General features: G+C 67.1%; 1 protein-coding gene across 1 annotated transcript in view; it reads left to right on the top strand.

The window, feature by feature from the left end:
• Positions 1–1716: 1716 nt before the first annotated feature.
• Positions 1717–16298, top strand: part of PLCH2 (phospholipase C eta 2) — a gene marked incomplete at both ends in the record, with an annotated part of 33106 nt that continues 18524 nt past the window's right edge. The window contains 4 exons of the mRNA XM_080801749.1: positions 1717–1759; positions 11404–11550; positions 13495–13739; positions 13922–14050. Coding sequence (XP_080657875.1) covers positions 1717–1759; positions 11404–11550; positions 13495–13739; positions 13922–14050 — 564 coding nt within the window. The remainder of the gene's footprint in view (positions 1760–11403; positions 11551–13494; positions 13740–13921; positions 14051–16298) is intronic.

Here is a 16298-nt window from a genome sequence, read left to right as displayed (position 1 = left end):
CAAGCCGATGGATTATTCATCGGAACCTGAGCTTGAACCAGAACCTCCTTCTGTCCGCTCCTGGGAGCTGGCCCCTTCCCGGGGACCCTGTGTCTGTATACTCCTCTCCATCACCCACTCTCCCTTCTGTCTCTTCCTGCCTCAGTTTCCCCTCTTCTGAGACTTTGGGGCTGCAGGCCCGTCTCCAGGGGGCACTGCGTGAGGGGATTTGCAAAGCCCGGGTGCGGGCGTGCTGGACTGGCCCCTCCCTCCTTTGCTCCCTGACCTCAGGCCACCTCTGGCGCCATGGCTTGGCCTGGCCCCCTCCTCTTAGCCGGACGGACCCCACCTCAGCCTTTCCCACTCAGCTGTAGGGCCTCCTCCCACTGCGGCCAGCAGAGAACCCCAATCACACGTGGTGCCAGAGGGAGGACGCTGCCTCTCCCTTTGGGGTCTGTGCCAGCCCAGTGGCCCCAGGCCCAGGGACCCTGGCTGTGCTCAGGGAACATGTGGCTCATGTGGCCATGAGGGTCACCCTGTCGAGTTCAGGAAGGCAGCTCCCCAGAGCCCAGGCAGTGGCCTCTTCGCCTGGAAGGCTAGGGTTCCACTGGTAGCAGCAGAGGAAGAAAGGCTGCCCCTTTAAGGGAGCCCACAGCAGCCCCGTGGCCTTCCCTGGCCAGGACCCAGTGCTGGTGGTGAAGCTCGTGTGTCTCACCCCTGCACACCTGGGGGCCTGGCTTTGCAGGGGAGAGTCACACCCTGGGGCGGCGGGAGCTCAGGGAGCTCCGAGGAGCCCCCGTCCTCCTGCTCTGGCCTGTTGCCTGAGGCCGCCCCAACCCAGTCTCCCAGATCTCCATAAAGCTCCCCAGGCCACCCTCATGGCTCTGGGTAGAAGCGGCAGCTTTCAATACAGCACCCGAGGGACGAGGGACAGCCGAGGGACAGTCTCTTCTGTTGATGTGGGAAACGATCTTTCTCCTGGGCACTGGATGTAGCAGGTTGAATCAGGCAGGCGGGTGCCCGTTCAGGTTCAGGTGGGGGCCGCTCAGCACACGCCCTGCCCCCGGAATGCTCCCTGCTTGGCCTAGGCAGGACCCTGGGCCCCAGGATCTTCTGCAGGACCCTCACTGAGGACGTGCGGGGGGAGGCAGAGAAGGAGCATAGAGGGGTTTGGATGCCAAGGGGCTGGGGCTGGGACCTGGACCCTCAAGGTTGTCATCCATCCCGCACGCGGACCTGGACCCGGCAGCCCGGGAAGTGTCTCCCTCACCATCCTTGAAGCCGTGGACATTCTTGGAGACCCTCCTTGGAGAGAACTAGCCCTTGGGGTCTAGGGGAGGCTGTCCGTAGTGATCTGAGGGACCCTGTGGTCTTGGGCCGCCAACCAGAGGGCATTTTGTTCCTGAGGGGAGAGGGCTGTTGCCCTCTCTGGTAGGAGGTCTGAGGGTGTCTCCAGAGCCCCTCCCGCCCCCCACCCCACCCCCAGCCACTGAACCCGCTGAGACACCCAACCCCACCCCAGCTCCTACTTCCTCCCTTGCCCACCGCTGGGCTGGGCAGTGAAGGGTTAAGGAGGGCGGGGCTCCGGCAGGAGGGGCGGTCCTGGCAGCAGCGGCGGGCTCAGCGCTCGCTGATCGGCCATGGGCGCCCGCTCAGGCGCAGGGACACTCGGGGCCAGTACACCACCTGCGCCCCCTTGGGCCACGCCGGTATCGGTGGGGGTGGTACCTGTGGGCCATGGAAGAGCCCGGGGACCCCGGTGGGCTCAGCCAGGACGAAGGTAAGAGGGAGCAGCAGGGACTCAAGGAAGGAGGCTGAGACGACCCTGCAGGCAGCCAGGGTCAGGTGCGGAACTGCCCATCGGTGACCCACTGCGCCCACTAGAGCAGGCCTTGACCCCCTCCCCCAGGGGCCTCCGGAACACTCCCATTCCCACAACACCTGCACATCCCCCTGCCCCCCCCCATCCTCCCCCACCGGGCTGGCTTCTCTGCCAAAAGTAGAGACAATCCCGATGGACGATGGACGGGGGGAGGAGGAGCCCCAGCCCAGCTGACAGTCTCCTGACCTCAGTCTGCCCCTATGGGATACCAGCCTCAGTGGGGGGGGGGTGTCCAATCTGGGGTATTCTGACCTGTGGGGCCCTGGGGGCTCGCCTGGTCCAGCCCCCTCCCGCCCCACTCATCCAGGGCAGCAGGGCGGCCCTGAACCTCGTCAGCACCATGGACAGGTCAGCGGCGTCTTTTTGGCGTCTGTTCCCGGAGGGGCCGGCGCGCGTTTCCGCCTTCCCTTCCGTGGGGCCCTCAGGGTTCCTGCCTTGGCACCCCAGTGGGAGTTTCTTGCTGAGATCTGACACTCTGTCCTGACCTGGGGGCCCGGCACTACTTTGGGCGGACAGCGGGGATCCACAGGGGACACAGCCCGGAGCTGCCATCACCAGGGCACTTGGTTGCACCTGGTCAGGCCCTGTCCTTGTGGGGACCAGATGGGGCAGGGCTTCTGGGGGCCAGCTGTCAGTCCGCCCCAGGGCAGCACTTGCTCGGGGCCAGGAGTGGGGAGAAGCAGAGAGGGAAGGGGGTCAGAGCCACAGCTGTAGCTGGAGCGAGCCCAGGCAGATGCAGAGGAACTTCCTGATTAAGGGCTGAGACCCCAAGGGGAGTACCGCTTGCCTTCTGGCTGGCTGGGTCCCGGTTGTTCTGGACCCAGTGTGTCTTGCCCTCTGGTTGGTGTGGACATAGGGGAGGGACTGCATGGCCCTGGAGAGCATATGTGGGAGCAGGGACATCACTGCTGGCTGGACTGAGGGCACATCTCCTACAGGGGGCTTCGGTGAGCTGTGTGGCCACAGGCAAGGCACCGACCCTCTCTGAGTCTCTTGTGCAAGAGAGGGACAGCATGGAGGTGGCTTCGTAGGGTGGCTGCGGGCAGAGTACGTCCAGTCTGTGTGGATGCTTTGGAATGCCTGTCCCCACCACACCCCCCTCCCTCCCCGAGATGCCTTCTGTGAACGGAGGACAGGATGGCAGGTAGAGACGGGACTGTGTGCTTGGGTCGCTCATAGGTGCACCCACCTGATGACCGCAGACCCCCATGCCAGTGTGGGGCAGGGCTTCCGTGGTGGATGGTCCCTGGGGAGAGGCCGGCCCAGCACATTCCTGCCTACCTGACCTGTAGAGAGTTCTGTGGAATCAGCACCCGGCCTTGGTCAGAACCCCGGCGTGCAGGATGCCTGCCTGCTGTCAGGGTTGGGACTGGCCTCTCCCAGGGCCCAGGGGGGCCGGACACACTCAGGGTGCAGCCAGCAAGGGAGGGGCCCTGGTCTTGGGGGGGAGTAGGGCGGCAGCCGCAGGAGCAGATGTGAGCCCACCCTTCGTGTCCCCCGTCTGGGAGGGGGAGATGTGTGGCATGGCCATCGTCTGTTGGGGTGAGTGTGCTGCCCCCCCCCCCCCCCCCCCGCGGAGAGAACAGTCTCAAATGAACAGCTGAGGACAAAGCAGATGGGCGGGAGTCTTGGGTCCGGCTCTCCATCTGTCCAGCTAATGAGCCGGGGGCGTGGCTTCCTCGCTCCTGGCACCTTCTCCTGGAAAGCCAGTGGATGGGCCCTGCGGGGAGGCACCCTCTCCTGAGGCAGGGGTCTGTGAGGGGGGTGCAGAGGGCCCTCTCGGGTGCAGAGGCCAGCTCCACGCTCCGTGAGGGCTCTCGGGGGTAGAGGCCTCAAGAAGGGATGAGTAGTCAGAAGTATCTTTTCCTTCCTGGGCCTTTGCCTCCAGCAGACGTGGGCTTCTGCCGGCCGCATGGACTTCCTGTGTGGGAAAGGCCAGTGGGCGCAGGCCCCTCGGGCAGGGAGACAGACACCCTTTCCAGGACAGGATGTATTTTTTCTGGCTCTCGGAGAGCTGGAGGGGAAGGAAGCTGCCCACTGGGGAGACTCCAGTGGGCCTCCAAACCAGCCAGGGGCAGCCTGCCCTGCAGGACCCGGGATGGGGCTTCGTGCGCCCGACAGTCAATTACAGCGAGAAGGAAGCCGCTGTGAGTCCACATGAGTCCCGGCGGTCTCTGTCCACACGGACCGGAAGTCACCCTGGCCCGGGCAGGCCCCAGTCAGCGGAGCTGCTGACCTTTGGAAACTCCCATGTGGTTCAAGCCGTGAGTGGATCTGACCTCGGGGCGGGTGCAGGTGGCCCTGGCTGAGCTCCCTCCCAGGTCCATGGTGGGCATGTTGGGGAGCACAGCCAAGGGGAGTCAGGGTGATGCTCAGGGAGGCCCCGCAGGGGCACTGGTCCAGCCCACGCAGGGGAGTGGGCTGGGGGTCCTGCACAAGATAGGGGGGACTGTAGGAAGTCCCATTGGGAGAGCCCGGCTGTTTCCCAACAGTCCTCAAGGTGCCCGAGGCCCCTGGGCTGTCGAGGAAGCCGCCCTGGCCAGGAGGAGCCACCGGGCCCGGGGAGGAGTCCGCAGGCTCAGGCCTCTTCTGTTTCCTGTCGGCTCCCGTGGCTCTGTGCCTGCTCCTCCGGCGGCCGTCCAGCCCCGCCAGCTGCCACCTGCCTCCCGCGCAGGCCCAGGTGGGTGGGGTGGGGACGGGGCCTGCCGGCCAATGCAGGGGGGGGACCCCTCCCCCAACCTGCAGGAGTTTCCTCTCCTCCCAGCAGGTGGGCCCAGTTCCATCTGGTGACTTTTCAGGAACATGCCCCCACCCCCAGAGCCGCTGCGAGTCTGTCTCTCCTACCCCGGCCATCGCCGGGGGCTCCCCAGGGCCGATCCCTCAGACAAAGCCCACAAAGCTGGGTGCCTGCCTCCGGGGAGCCCTGGCCGAGGGGGGTGTGTATGGCCAGATGCCCCCTCCCAGCCCCTGGCCAGGTCAGGGCACAGGCACTGAAGGTTGGGGCTGGGGAACACACAAGCCAGGGCACCTGGGAAGGCAGGACGCTGTGGACTGGCTATTTATAGAGTCCCCTCTACACACGACTCTCCCGCGTGATTAAGGCCACCTTTGCAGCTGAGCTGGGGGCTGCCGAGACGGGAGGGGGCAGGACTCTGAGAAGGACCCTCCGTGAGGCTGGTGTGAGCGGGTCCTGGGCTCTGCCGGGCAGGCAGAGGAAAGCGGGATGTTGGAACCCCACTGTGCTGAAGACCCGGGTCCCCACGGTGCTCGGCAGCCTCAGTGACAGCGTGGCGGTGCAGTGCGTGGCCAGGGGCTTCTCTGGTGGGAGGGCGCTGGGCACCAGACTCTGTCTTGTCCGCTGTGCCCACGGCCGCGGGAGCCCGGGCCGTCTGTGGACGGCTCGTCCATCCCACAGGAAGTCCCCGCTGGCCCTCCCTCAGGCCTGGTCCCCGAAGGAGCTCGTGTCACCAGCTAGGAAGGGGCCATGCGGCTGCTGTCCCTGCCCGGAAGCATGAGCTTCCAAGGGCCTCTGAGGGCGGAAGGCCCAGGCCTGGGGCTGGTCAGTCGGTGTGGTGGAGGGGGCCCGGGGGCCGCTGGAGCACATCTCCCGCACACACCCCCCCCCACCGCCCGCACGCTCGCTGCCCTGGCTCCCCGGGGTCTGCATCCCAGGGCCGGAGAGGGTGGGGTCGGCCAGAAGCAGTCCAAAGGGGCAGAGCGACTTCGGACCAGTCTGCCCCCAGGACTCCCTCCGGCCCTCCTCGCTTCTGAGCTTGGTGATGCTGTGGGTCCGGACCCCCCGCCCACAAAGCTCTCAGGCTCCTGCCGGAAGGCCAAGTGCCTGCCCCACGGGGAGGGTGCTGCGGGAGGGAAGAAAGGCACGTCGTGGTGGCGGGGGGTAGTGTCTGGCACGGACCTCCCCCTCTGCTTCTCCGCCGCCCCTGGCCCCGAGCCCTCCTCCAGGCTTGTCTGGGGACTGCCCACGGCCTTGCCAACCTGGCTGACCGTCCCCCGGGGTCCCCCGGGCCGGCACTGGCTCCGTGGCCCTGGGCACCGGGCGCCGTCATCCTGGAGTCCTGCCGGGGCGGGGGGGGGGGGGGCTTGAGGGAGCCGACTCCCGGTGCCTGATAAAATAAAAATAGTCGGGAGGAGGCGCCCAGACGCGCAGGGGGAGGGGGCACGAGCTGCTCCTCAGACGTTTAAATAATCTCCACCATATGTGTGTGGGCCTGTCCCTCCCTCCTGTCGGGCGCTGGCCAGCGCTGGGGCCGGTCCCCGTGGGTGCACGCGGGCGCCGGGCGCGGCGGCTGGGGCCCGCTGACCTCTTCCTGTCCCCTGCCCGCGCGCACGGTTGAGCACCTCCTGCACGTGGAGGTGCCCCGCAGAGAGCAGACGTGCAGCTCAGGGCGCCCGAAGGGGGCTGAGGACCCCGCGGAGGGCGTGGCTGCCCAGGCAGGGGGGCTGTCCGGGGGGCTCGGGAGGTGCGAGGCGTGCCCCCCGCGCCCCGGCCCCCGGGTGCGTTTGCTCGAGGTGGGGGCAGGCGAGCAAGGCCCGGGCCGGTGTCTGCACCCCCCCGCCGTGCAAGGGGCCCGCAGCACCTCAACCGTCCGCCTGTGCGCGCGCTCGCTCGGGGAAGACTTCGAGCGTCGTCTGTGGGCTTTGTTGGGAGGGTGCGCTGATTTTCCAGCCTTCCCAGGGAGGAGGCGGAGACGCTGACCACCCCCCGCCTCTTGCTAGCTCCTGTGTGAGGACGGGTCAGCGTCTGAGCTTACAGCCAAGCCAGTGGTGTCCCACCTCAGCCGGGGATGCTCTTCCCTTGGAGCAGCTGCAGCCAGGGTCCTGTGGCCACTGGAGGAAGAGAGGAGGGAGGGGATGAGGGGATCTGCTGCCAGATAGGGAGACTGAGGCACGGAGACAGGGGCTGCCCTCAGAGTCCACTTCCTGGCGACTGCCCAGGGTAGGCATCCAGGTCAGCGGTTCAGCCATGGGCCCCTGTGGTCTGGAGTGTCACTGTGGGCCGGAGGCCCCTGGGGAGGTGGCCCAGAGGCCCCTGGGGAGGTGGCCTGCCTGTTCCTCCATCTGGATTGGGCACACCGCTGCACCAGCCTCCACAAGGACCGCCACCGCAGGTGCCAGCTCTGCCGGGGGTGGCCAAGCCCGAGACCGCAGCACGGCCATGCCAGGTGCTGCCTCCTGTCACCCCCTGGGGCTGGCTTGGTGGTCTTGGCACGGGGGGCCCAGCCGCCCACTTTTGAGGGTCTGATGGGGACCTGCCCCAGGTAGCACAGGGACAGAGAAGGACAGGACAGGGTGGTCCCGCCCCAGAGGGCCCTGGGGGCTTGGGGGCACGCCGATCAGCGTGTGGGGTCTTATCAGGCAGCCGTGAGGATCCCGGAGGGAACGGCTGAGCTTCCGGGACTGAGAACCCATGGAGAGGTGTGTGGGGCGGGCCTGAGGAGGAAAGGCCGTGAGGGAGCCCTGCCGCCCCTTCCTGGCCAGGGCTACTGGCCCCCAGCTGCCCCCGCTGCCCCGGCTTGTGCCTGTCAGACAGGTGTGCGCTGGCTCGAGGGCCCGGAGGCCACATCTGCTGGCCCTGCGGGGGCTGGTGACTGGGACTGAGCACGGGCATGGACCGAGGCTGGGGTCAGGGTACTTGGGGCGGCCGGTGCTCGCAGGGGCAGGCAGGGTGGGAGCCGGGCCAGGTGCCGGGTGGAGAGTGAGTCCATCCTGGGCCCCGCTGTGGCCTCCTTGTTGGGGTGGGCTGGGCTCTTGTCCCCCTGGGTGTGGGTCCAAGTCCGTTCCCAGGGGTTTTCTCAGGGGACCCTGAGGGAGCAGGTGGGGGCTGGCTCAGGGGTCATACATAGACTTGGGGGTTGGTGTGGCCCCCCTGCCCTGTGCTTGGTTCTCCTGGGTGCTGCTGCCCCTTCCCTTTGAGAGCACGTTCTCAGCTCTTGCTGTGGGAGGGACCTTGCTCCTGATCAGCGGATGGGGCCGTCAGGGCTCAGGGCCTGTCTTGGGTTCAAGCTCAGCCTGGCAGTCACCCGGGGGCCTGGCCTTCGCACGCAATCAGCGTGCTCAGCTACACTGTAGGGTAACATGGGCACCCCCAGAGCCGGGAGCTACCTCACGGTGTCCTATGGCCCCGGAGGACCCCGGCTCTGCGTCCACCGCCTCACGGAGTCTCAGAGCGGGGGTGGGGTGACCGGGGCCTCCGGGTGCCGGACGGCCTTCTCTGGCAGAGCCCTGCGTCAGGCTGGGTTAGCGGGACCTTCCTCTGGCTGGGCAGCGGAGGACCACGCCCTTGGCGGTGTTGAGGAGGACCTAGGGTGTCTGGGGTGCAGGGGCTGGACCCTCTCAACCTATGCCCCCAAGCGCACCTCTACACGGGCAGATCAGGAGCTCCCCTGGCTGATGGCAGGAGACCACTGATCGGCTGGTGGCTGAGAGCTCGGGGGCGTGACCTAGGATGACAGGTGTGGCCGGCTCGGGGTGGGGGCGGCGAGGAGGTGGGACCCCCTCCCCCAGAGTGGGGCCAGGCATGGGGGGGGAGAGAGGAGCCGGGCGGAGCAGGGGTAGCCTGGGTTCGAAGAGCTGTAGGCTCGGAGGCAGGAGGGAGTGGCCCGTGTCGGGGAGGGACAGCTGATAGATGGAATGGGGCAGTGACGTAGGACAAGCAGGTGGCAGGGGGACTGTCCTCGTCTGGGCCTTGTATCTGGTCGGCACATGGGCGAGCGGGTCTTCCCTGGGCTGGGTTCTTCTCCCCAAGGCCGGGTCTGTCATGAGGAGGCCCAGAGCAGCCCAGCCTCTGGGCTGGATTCCGTGATGAATGCACCCAGGGCAGTGGGCCGCCGCGGCCCAGCGGGGTCAGGCCTTGGGGCTGGTCCTTGGGAACTGAGGCTGCCCACCCAGGGGCCTGGAGCTGGGTGAGGGAGCGGGAGTGGGAGCGCTAGATCCAGGCCCGGGCACTCCCACCCTCCCTTCACGCTCAGCTCTGGATCAGTCCACAGAGGGCTGGGGGCTGGGGGGCATGTTGCTCCTCCTGTCCCATTTACCCCCTCCCCCTGGGGACTGTGGGAACCCCTCAGAGTCCCTGGCAAGTGCAAGACATGTGGGGTTGGGAGTAGGGTCCTCTCCCGGGGCTCAGGCCAGAATGGGGCAGGGACAGCAGCCTTTGCGTTCAGCATGGGGAGGATGGTGAGCAACGGTGGGTGGTCCCATGAGGACAGTCACCCCAGGCCTTACAGCCGTGTTCTTCGGGTCCCCAGGGTGACCACCTCTGTCTTGGCTGTCACTGTTTGGCCAGGATGTGGGGGCTGGTGGCCTGGGCCCTTGTTGACGCTGCCAGCTGCCTAGTGCCCTCCTGGTCTCCAGCTGGGAGTTCCCTTGGCCTAAATCCTCTGGCCAGCTGGGCTGGACCCAGGCTGGATTAGCACAGGGGATTGGGCAGAGGCTGGGCGGGGTGGGCAGAGGTGCAGCGGCTCCCCTGCCCTCAGACTCCAGGCGCTGCTTCTTCGGGGATCCTTTTGTGGCCCCACGGGGCGGGCAGTCTGGCCTAGGGGCCCCATAGGACCGTGGGGGATAGTTGGGCCAATGCCAGAGGTGTCCGGGAGCAGCCCCTGGGGGCCTTGAAGGAAGGGCTGTCAGGAGGAGGAGGCAGAAGAGAGGAGGGGGACCGTGGGGCCTCTGTGACCCCTGCCACTCCCTGACCTGCTGCTGAGGTGGGGTAGGGGACGCGGGCCCTCTCTGGCCTCCAGGAGCCGCCCTGGCTGTTGTCCCGGCATGTCGGTCCCTGGGCCGTCGGAGCCCAGCCGGCCCGGGGGAGCTGTGGCCTGCCTGGCGGAGGCCCTCCTCTGGGTCGGACTGAGTGTGACTGTGTCCCCACCGTGGCAGCTTGGCCCACTAGGTAAGGGGGCAGCCCTGCTTGGCCGTGGGGTGCTTGCCCAGCGAGCCCCCCCCAGCCCCCCAGCCCCTGGGATCAGGATGGTGGGGGCCGCTCCCGGGGGTGTGAACGGTAGCCTCCTGCCCCTCGGGTCTCCCTCTGGGAGACTCCCGCAGTGCCCTGGTCTGCCCACCCCGCCCACCCCTACCCCCGCCCCGGGGCCCAGAGGCTGCAGTCCAAGCGGGCAGTGGGGAGGGTGAGGGGTCAGGGGTGGGGGGACCTGGGGGCAGGACCCTGGCTGGGCACTCCGGCGGCTCTGCAGCTTTTGCTCGGGGGGGTCCCTGGCACTCGGGGGGCAGTGCACCTTCAGCCCCAGTGGGGTAGAAGCCCCACGTGCGGGACACGAGCCGCCGGCGGGGCAGGGGCACCCTTCGCGATGTGGGACTCAGCTGTGTGGGGGTCGAGCCTGCCTGGCCGTGACGGGAAGATTGCTTGTCTGTTTTGACGGGGCTGGCCCGTGGACGGCCCCATGTGGGCTCTGTGTCCCCCCGGGTCTCTGCTCCAGCCGGAGGATGGGGCCTGGCTCAGGGGCTTCTAGAACCTGTTCTGGGCCTCCGGGCCGCCCAGCCCCCAGGCCCTGCCTCGTCTCTCCACTCCGCTGCCCGCACACCAGCACCACCTGTGTCCTCACCTCCCCGAGGCCCCCATGGAGCCCGGCCTCCCCGTGGGCCGTCTCCCACCACCCTGCAGTGCGGGGTCAGGGATTGGCTTCCTCCAGGGGGTCCTGCCCGACTGGGCTCCCCTGGCAGGCGGCGTCTCCACAACACGCCAGCGGAGGGTCCCTCACTGGGTGGGTCTCGTGGGGGTAATTCCTTGGTGCTTAAAGAGATGGCGGCTTCTGAGGCCTGGCTTTCTGTAAGCAGGTGTGAAGGGGCCGGGGGCTGGGGGCTGGGGGCAACATGGGGCTGCTGGCCTGGCCGGGAGCGACCCCTCCACCCTGGGATGGAGAGACATGCAGGCTGCAGCAGGAGGCCAGGCAGGCAGAGGAGGGGCGCTGGGGGATGGGTTTGCGTTCTGGAGCTGAAGTCTGGTGCTGTCTCTCCGCACCCAGTGCAAGACTTGGCCTCACAGGGTCCCCTCTGGACCCCCAGGGGTCGACTGCGCCGAGTCACCCCTGCCTCCTGGAGGAGGGCGGCTTTCCTGAAGGCCACAGGAGGGGGGTACAGGCTCTCAGGAGAACCCCCCGCCTGCCAGCTGCCCGCCAGGGACCTCCCTGTGCCAGGCACAGAGGCCACACTGCGTAGCAGCCTCGGAGAGGGCGTCGTAGACTTTGGGGCAGGTTGTGGTGTCCCTGGGGCTGGCAGAGGGTGGGCAAATGGCCAGAGCAAAGGAAAGCACAGCCGTGGCAGCCCTGGGCCCTGCCTGGGACCGCACCTGGCCCAGGCTCATGAGGGAAGGTGGCAGCCTCCAGGCTGGGCAGCCCCGGTCTCTCAGGTGGGCTCCGTGGGCCCGGAGGTGGGCGTGTGGGTGGTCTCTGCACCCCCGAAGCTCGTGGGGGTCCCAGCATTCACAGTGCCCCGTCTATCTCTGCGTCCTCCGTCTGTCTGCCACATCCGTCTCTCTCCGTGTTGCCCGTCTGTCTGCCATATCCACGGACGCCCAGTGGAAAGGTGCATGAGCGCCATGCAGGCGGGAACCCAGATGGTCAAGCTCCGTGGCAGCTCCAAGGGCCTGGTCCGCTTCTACTTCCTGGACGAGCATCGCTCCTGCATCCGTTGGCGGCCGTCGCGCAAAAATGAGAAGGCCAAGAGTGAGCGGGCGGCGCTGGGGGGAGGGCACGGGGTGGGGGGCAGCTGCGGGCGGCTGGGAGGGCAGCAAGGTTGGGGGCTCTGGGCCTGGCACATGGGTCCAGTGGACTTGGAGCTTTGAGGGGACCTTGGATGCCAGGCAGGGAGGGGTCGGAGCCCTTCAGGGCCCTGGTCTTGTTCCTGCCCGGCAGAGCCCTCCAGGACTCTGGGGACCAGCTGCCCTTTCCTGGGTGGGATCTGGGATGGGCTGAGGGGCAAAAGGAGCTTCCGTCGAGCTGAGGGACAAGTCCTCCCAGAAATACAGAGAGAGAGCCTCCAGCTGGGCACACCAAGGGCCAGGCGTCTGTGCCCGGGGCTAGCTCAGGCAGCCTGGGGCCAGGAGCGGTCCTGAGCTGGGAGGGTTTGTGCAGGGGAGGGGAGGGCATAGTTGATCTTTGAACGTGGCATGGCAGGAAGGGACACGTTAGAGCCCACACAGGCCGGGAGAGACCCAGGGGAGCCAGGGCCAGGCCTCAGCCCCGCAGTTGCCAAGGGCACCGTCGCTGCCGTGGGGCCTGGGAGAGAGCCGGGCTGCGGAGGCCCCTGGAGGGCACCCTGGAGGAGAGGGCTGGCACTGCCCTCTGGGCCCCGAGGGGTGGAGACGCAGTGCTCAGCCGGGGCTCCTCCTTGCACGCAGCACTGTTCCCTGTACTGGGTTCGAGTGCGAGGTGGGCAGTCACCTCACAATAGGGCAACTTCATGTCCAGCCGAGCACGGAAGAAAACACAGAGGATGGAGAGAGAGGGGACCAGTAGATGGGGTCACAGAGGTCCCTCGAGGGGAGAGGTGACAGGGCAGAGACTGGCCAGGATTGGAGGGGAGGCCGAGTGCACTGTTTAGAGCTGTCTCTGGCCTTGGAAGGCCTCCAGGAGGAATGGGGGGCAGCTGTTCCCTGACTGTCCCCCTCCCAGTCCAGGGGCTCAGAACCCCCCACCCCTGCCAGGCACATGCACGCACCGAGGGAGCTGGAGAAGGGAAGTAGGCAGCTCCCCCAGGTAGGTGGGCTCGGCATGCCTGGGAGCTCAGGGAGTGGGAGCAGAGGACAGAGGGGTGAGCCCACCCCTCACTGCACTGATGGGGCTGCCCCACCATCCTTGCCCTGGGCAGGATGACCCCCCCCCCCAGAAGGGCATAGCGCCCGCCGGGCAGAGCAGCAGAAATGGCCGGCAGTAACGGGAGGCAGTGAGAGCTGGATGGAGGGCACAGAGCTGGGGGGCCAGCCCCGGGTGCCTGGCTCCCAGAGGGGGCCTTGGCTGCCTGTGCCCTGCACACCCGCTGTGAGGGGCCCTGCCACACGTGCGGGGACTGAGCCTAGAGACGCCTTCTTGAGCTCGTCGGCTGGGCGTCGGCTCGGCATTCTTCAGGTCTTGCGTGGAGGCTCTGGAGCTCCGGGGGCTGAGTCCAGTAAGGAAACCTTTGGGGGCACCTGGGCTGGGGCACACAGAGTGGGACCCCGCTGCACCCCTGGTTCCACCACCTGCGGGGCCAGCGCTCACCAGGGGGACAGCCCTGCATCAGGCTGGCATCTGGGCGGGGACACGAGCTGGCCGGAGCTGGACAGAAGGGGCTTGTCCGGGCTCTCTTGCTCTGCATCCTTGGGCTTGGGGCAGAGGCCACATGCCTGGGATTACTAATGCGGGGGAGGCGGCCCCCTTCCTCCGGGGGAGTGTGTGAACCTCTTTCTTTCACACCCGAAGGAAGCGGGGAGCAGACCTTACGGTCAGAGCAGAGCGGGGAGGGGTGGGCTCCCCAGCCTGAGCCCGTCCGTATTTTCGAGGGTCCCTTGACATGCCCCTTCGCCGGCTGTCCCCAGCCTCGCCTCTCCTGCCCCTTTGTGCTGAGCCGCTGCGGCAGGCGGGGGCCCCCAGCACCAGGCGGGCTGTGACCGGTGCCCCTGCCCCCCACAGTCTCCATCGACTCCATCCAGGAGGTGAGTGAGGGGCGGCGGTCTGAGGTCTTCCAGCGTCACCCCGATGGCGTTTTCGACCCCAACTGCTGCTTCAGCATCTACCACGGCAGCCACCGAGAGTCACTGGACCTGGTGTCGCCCAGTGGGGATGAGGCGCGCACCTGGGTCACCGGCCTGCGCTACCTCATGGCCGGCATCAGCGACGAGGACAGCCTGGCCCGCCGCCAGCGTACCAGGGACCAATATCCTTGGTCTGGGGGGCAGGCGTCAGGGAAGGGCTAGCGTCCTGGGGGGGGCTCACACATCTGGGGAGGAGGAGCAGGGAAGGGGCGCTGGGGCTGGGGTCCTTCCACTCCTCCCGGCCCATGGCCTGGGGGCGCGGCTGGCCCTGCTGGACCGTGTTGCTCCGTAACTCGGCCCTGAAGTGGCTGAAGCAGACGTTTGACGAGGCCGACAAGAACGGGGACGGGAGCCTGAGCATCGGCGAGGTCCTACAGCTGCTGCACAAGCTGAACGTGAACCTGCCGCGGCAGAGGGTGAAGCAGATGTTCAAGGTGAGGCGGGGCCGGTGCAGGTGCGTCCCCGGGAGCCGCAGCTGGAGCTGCAGGAAGTCCCGGCTGGGCCTGCGGGGGACGGGGGTGGGGACAACTCACGTCGGTGGAGCGGAGGCGGCTCAAGCCCGGGGCATGGTGGCAGCCGCTCCTGGGGGCCCTCCCTCGCTAGGGGGCATTCGGGCCCAGTCAGGTCCCCAAGGGAAGCCACCCAAAGCAGGCTGCACCCCCTTTCCTCGTTCTCCCCCAGAGCGTCCGGCACTGGCCCGTCCTGTGGGCAGCAGCTCTGGGGCCCCGCCCGGGGCCGCCTCCTGGTTCAGTGGGCCCGGCGTTAGGAGTTCGGAAAATGCATCTGTGGGCGGAGACGCAGGCTTTACAGTCCGTAGTTAGTGTCTCTCCTTCCAAACCCCAGCTGGTGTGGTGCGGAGAAAGGTGGCATTAGTGGGTCCCTGCTTTGTGGGGTTGAAGGGCAGGCAAGCCCAGCTCCTAGGATGCAGCCTGGAAAGATGATTCTCTGTCTCTCGGTCCCTCTGACTCTGTATCTCTCACACACACAGAGCCAGCTGCTCCACGGGGCACGCCTCTGGGGCTTACCCTGCGCTCTCGTGACAGACAGGTGCTGGCGCTGGGCTGAGCAAGGAGAGCGTGAATGAAGGGGCCAGTGGGATGCCCTTGGGCTGCTGGCCAAGGACTAGGAGGCTCCCAGGGCCCCTCCTGGGGGCCCCCACGTGGACAGAGCCTGCCTGGGTAGTGAGGAGTGGCAGACGGCTCAGGCCTGCAGATCAGCTCCCCACCTGTACCCTGCCGACGCTGCTTCCGGGGACCACTCTGGGGCAAGAGGCTGGCTCAGACCTTAGGGTCCAGCCTGTCCTCTGAGGCTCGAGGAGAGCATCGTCCCCTCCCAGAATGGGGCATGAGTGTGCGCAGGCTCCCAGGGCCTGAAGGTCATGCACAAAGTCCTGGCTTGAAGATGTGCCCAGGCTGGGAGCCCTGGGGAGCCCGTGCCCACCCGATCCTGTAGGGACATGGGGCCTCTCAGGCAGGCTTCAGACACAGGGACTCCCCGCAGAGCCCTCTGACCTGCCCCTGGCTTGGCTGAGTCCGGGCTCTGGCCAGATCCCCTCGAGGAAGCCCAGAGCAGTGGGAGACCCTGCAGCCTGGAGCCTACGGGTGTGTGTGTGTGTGTGTGTGTGTGTGTGTGTGTGTGTGTGGTGGCGGCTCTGGGCTAGCTCCAGAGGGAAGTACGCAACAAGGGTGTGGGGTGGACGCTGGCCTAGAGCTGTGGACCCCAGTGCCTGTGCCCCTCCACCGTGTCCACGGTAGTCCCCAAGTCCCCGGGCCTCCCAGGCCATCTTCACGGCCTCCCTCCCAGTGCTCTGGAGCCCAGAACAGGAGCACTGACTTCCCACCAGGCCAAGCAGCTCTGATCACTAGAGTCCACTTGGTTGTCAAGAAATTTCATGATTATTTCCAACACCTAGAAGTGCCTGATAAAGGAGAGATCTGTATAGGGCAAAGGGCACCTTGAACATAGTTTCATGAAGTCTGAGGTAACAGCAGTGTGGCTAGGCCCTGCGTGGCCCTTGGGCGCCCAGCAGAGTGGCTCCAGCCGGAGTGGGCCTTGGCCGGCCCGTGACTGTGGGCAGAAGGAGCGGCCGAAGGACTGGGGCTGAGGGGCTGGTCTGTGCTTTTGAGTCTCATCCTCGGAACATGTTTTCACTCGTCCCGAGGGCTCGCAGTGGGACGGAGGGCAGGCAGCCTCCCCAGCCTGGACTCCTGGAGGTACAGCCCAGCACAGAACTGGGTGGGAGGGCAAATCGCCCCGTGGGCTAGACACAGTGCGATGGGCGTCCCTGCCCAGATCCAGCCACACCCCGGGACGGCTGCCCACCTGGCCGTCCTGCTGACTCTCAGACCCAGGGCTGCCCTCCAACACAGCTCCAGACACAGGTGGTCTTTGGTCCTGTCCCAGCCGTGGCATGGGTGCTGGGGTCCTGGACTGAGGCTCAGGGGCCCTGCTCTGTGCCCATCTCAGTGCCCAGCTAGGAGCAGGTGTCGGAGATCTGCCTTCCCAAGAGGAGTACTCTCCCTGGGCATGGGGACGTGGGGGTGTCTGTGGTCCCTGGTTCCTTGGTGACGCTCCCAGTTCAGAGCGGGCCTCAGGGACCTGGCGCCCACGCCCCACCCCCGTCACCCCAGGTTGTGTCCGTGGACAGGAAAGACTGTCCAGACGCAGCAGGGCCGGGAGCGC

The sequence above is a fragment of the Martes martes genome (assembly GCF_963455335.1).
Source record: "Martes martes genome assembly, chromosome: 4".
Taxonomy (NCBI): domain Eukaryota; kingdom Metazoa; phylum Chordata; class Mammalia; order Carnivora; family Mustelidae; genus Martes; species Martes martes.
Note: the sequence above shows the minus strand (reverse complement) of the source record. Positions and strands in the feature narration are given on the sequence as shown.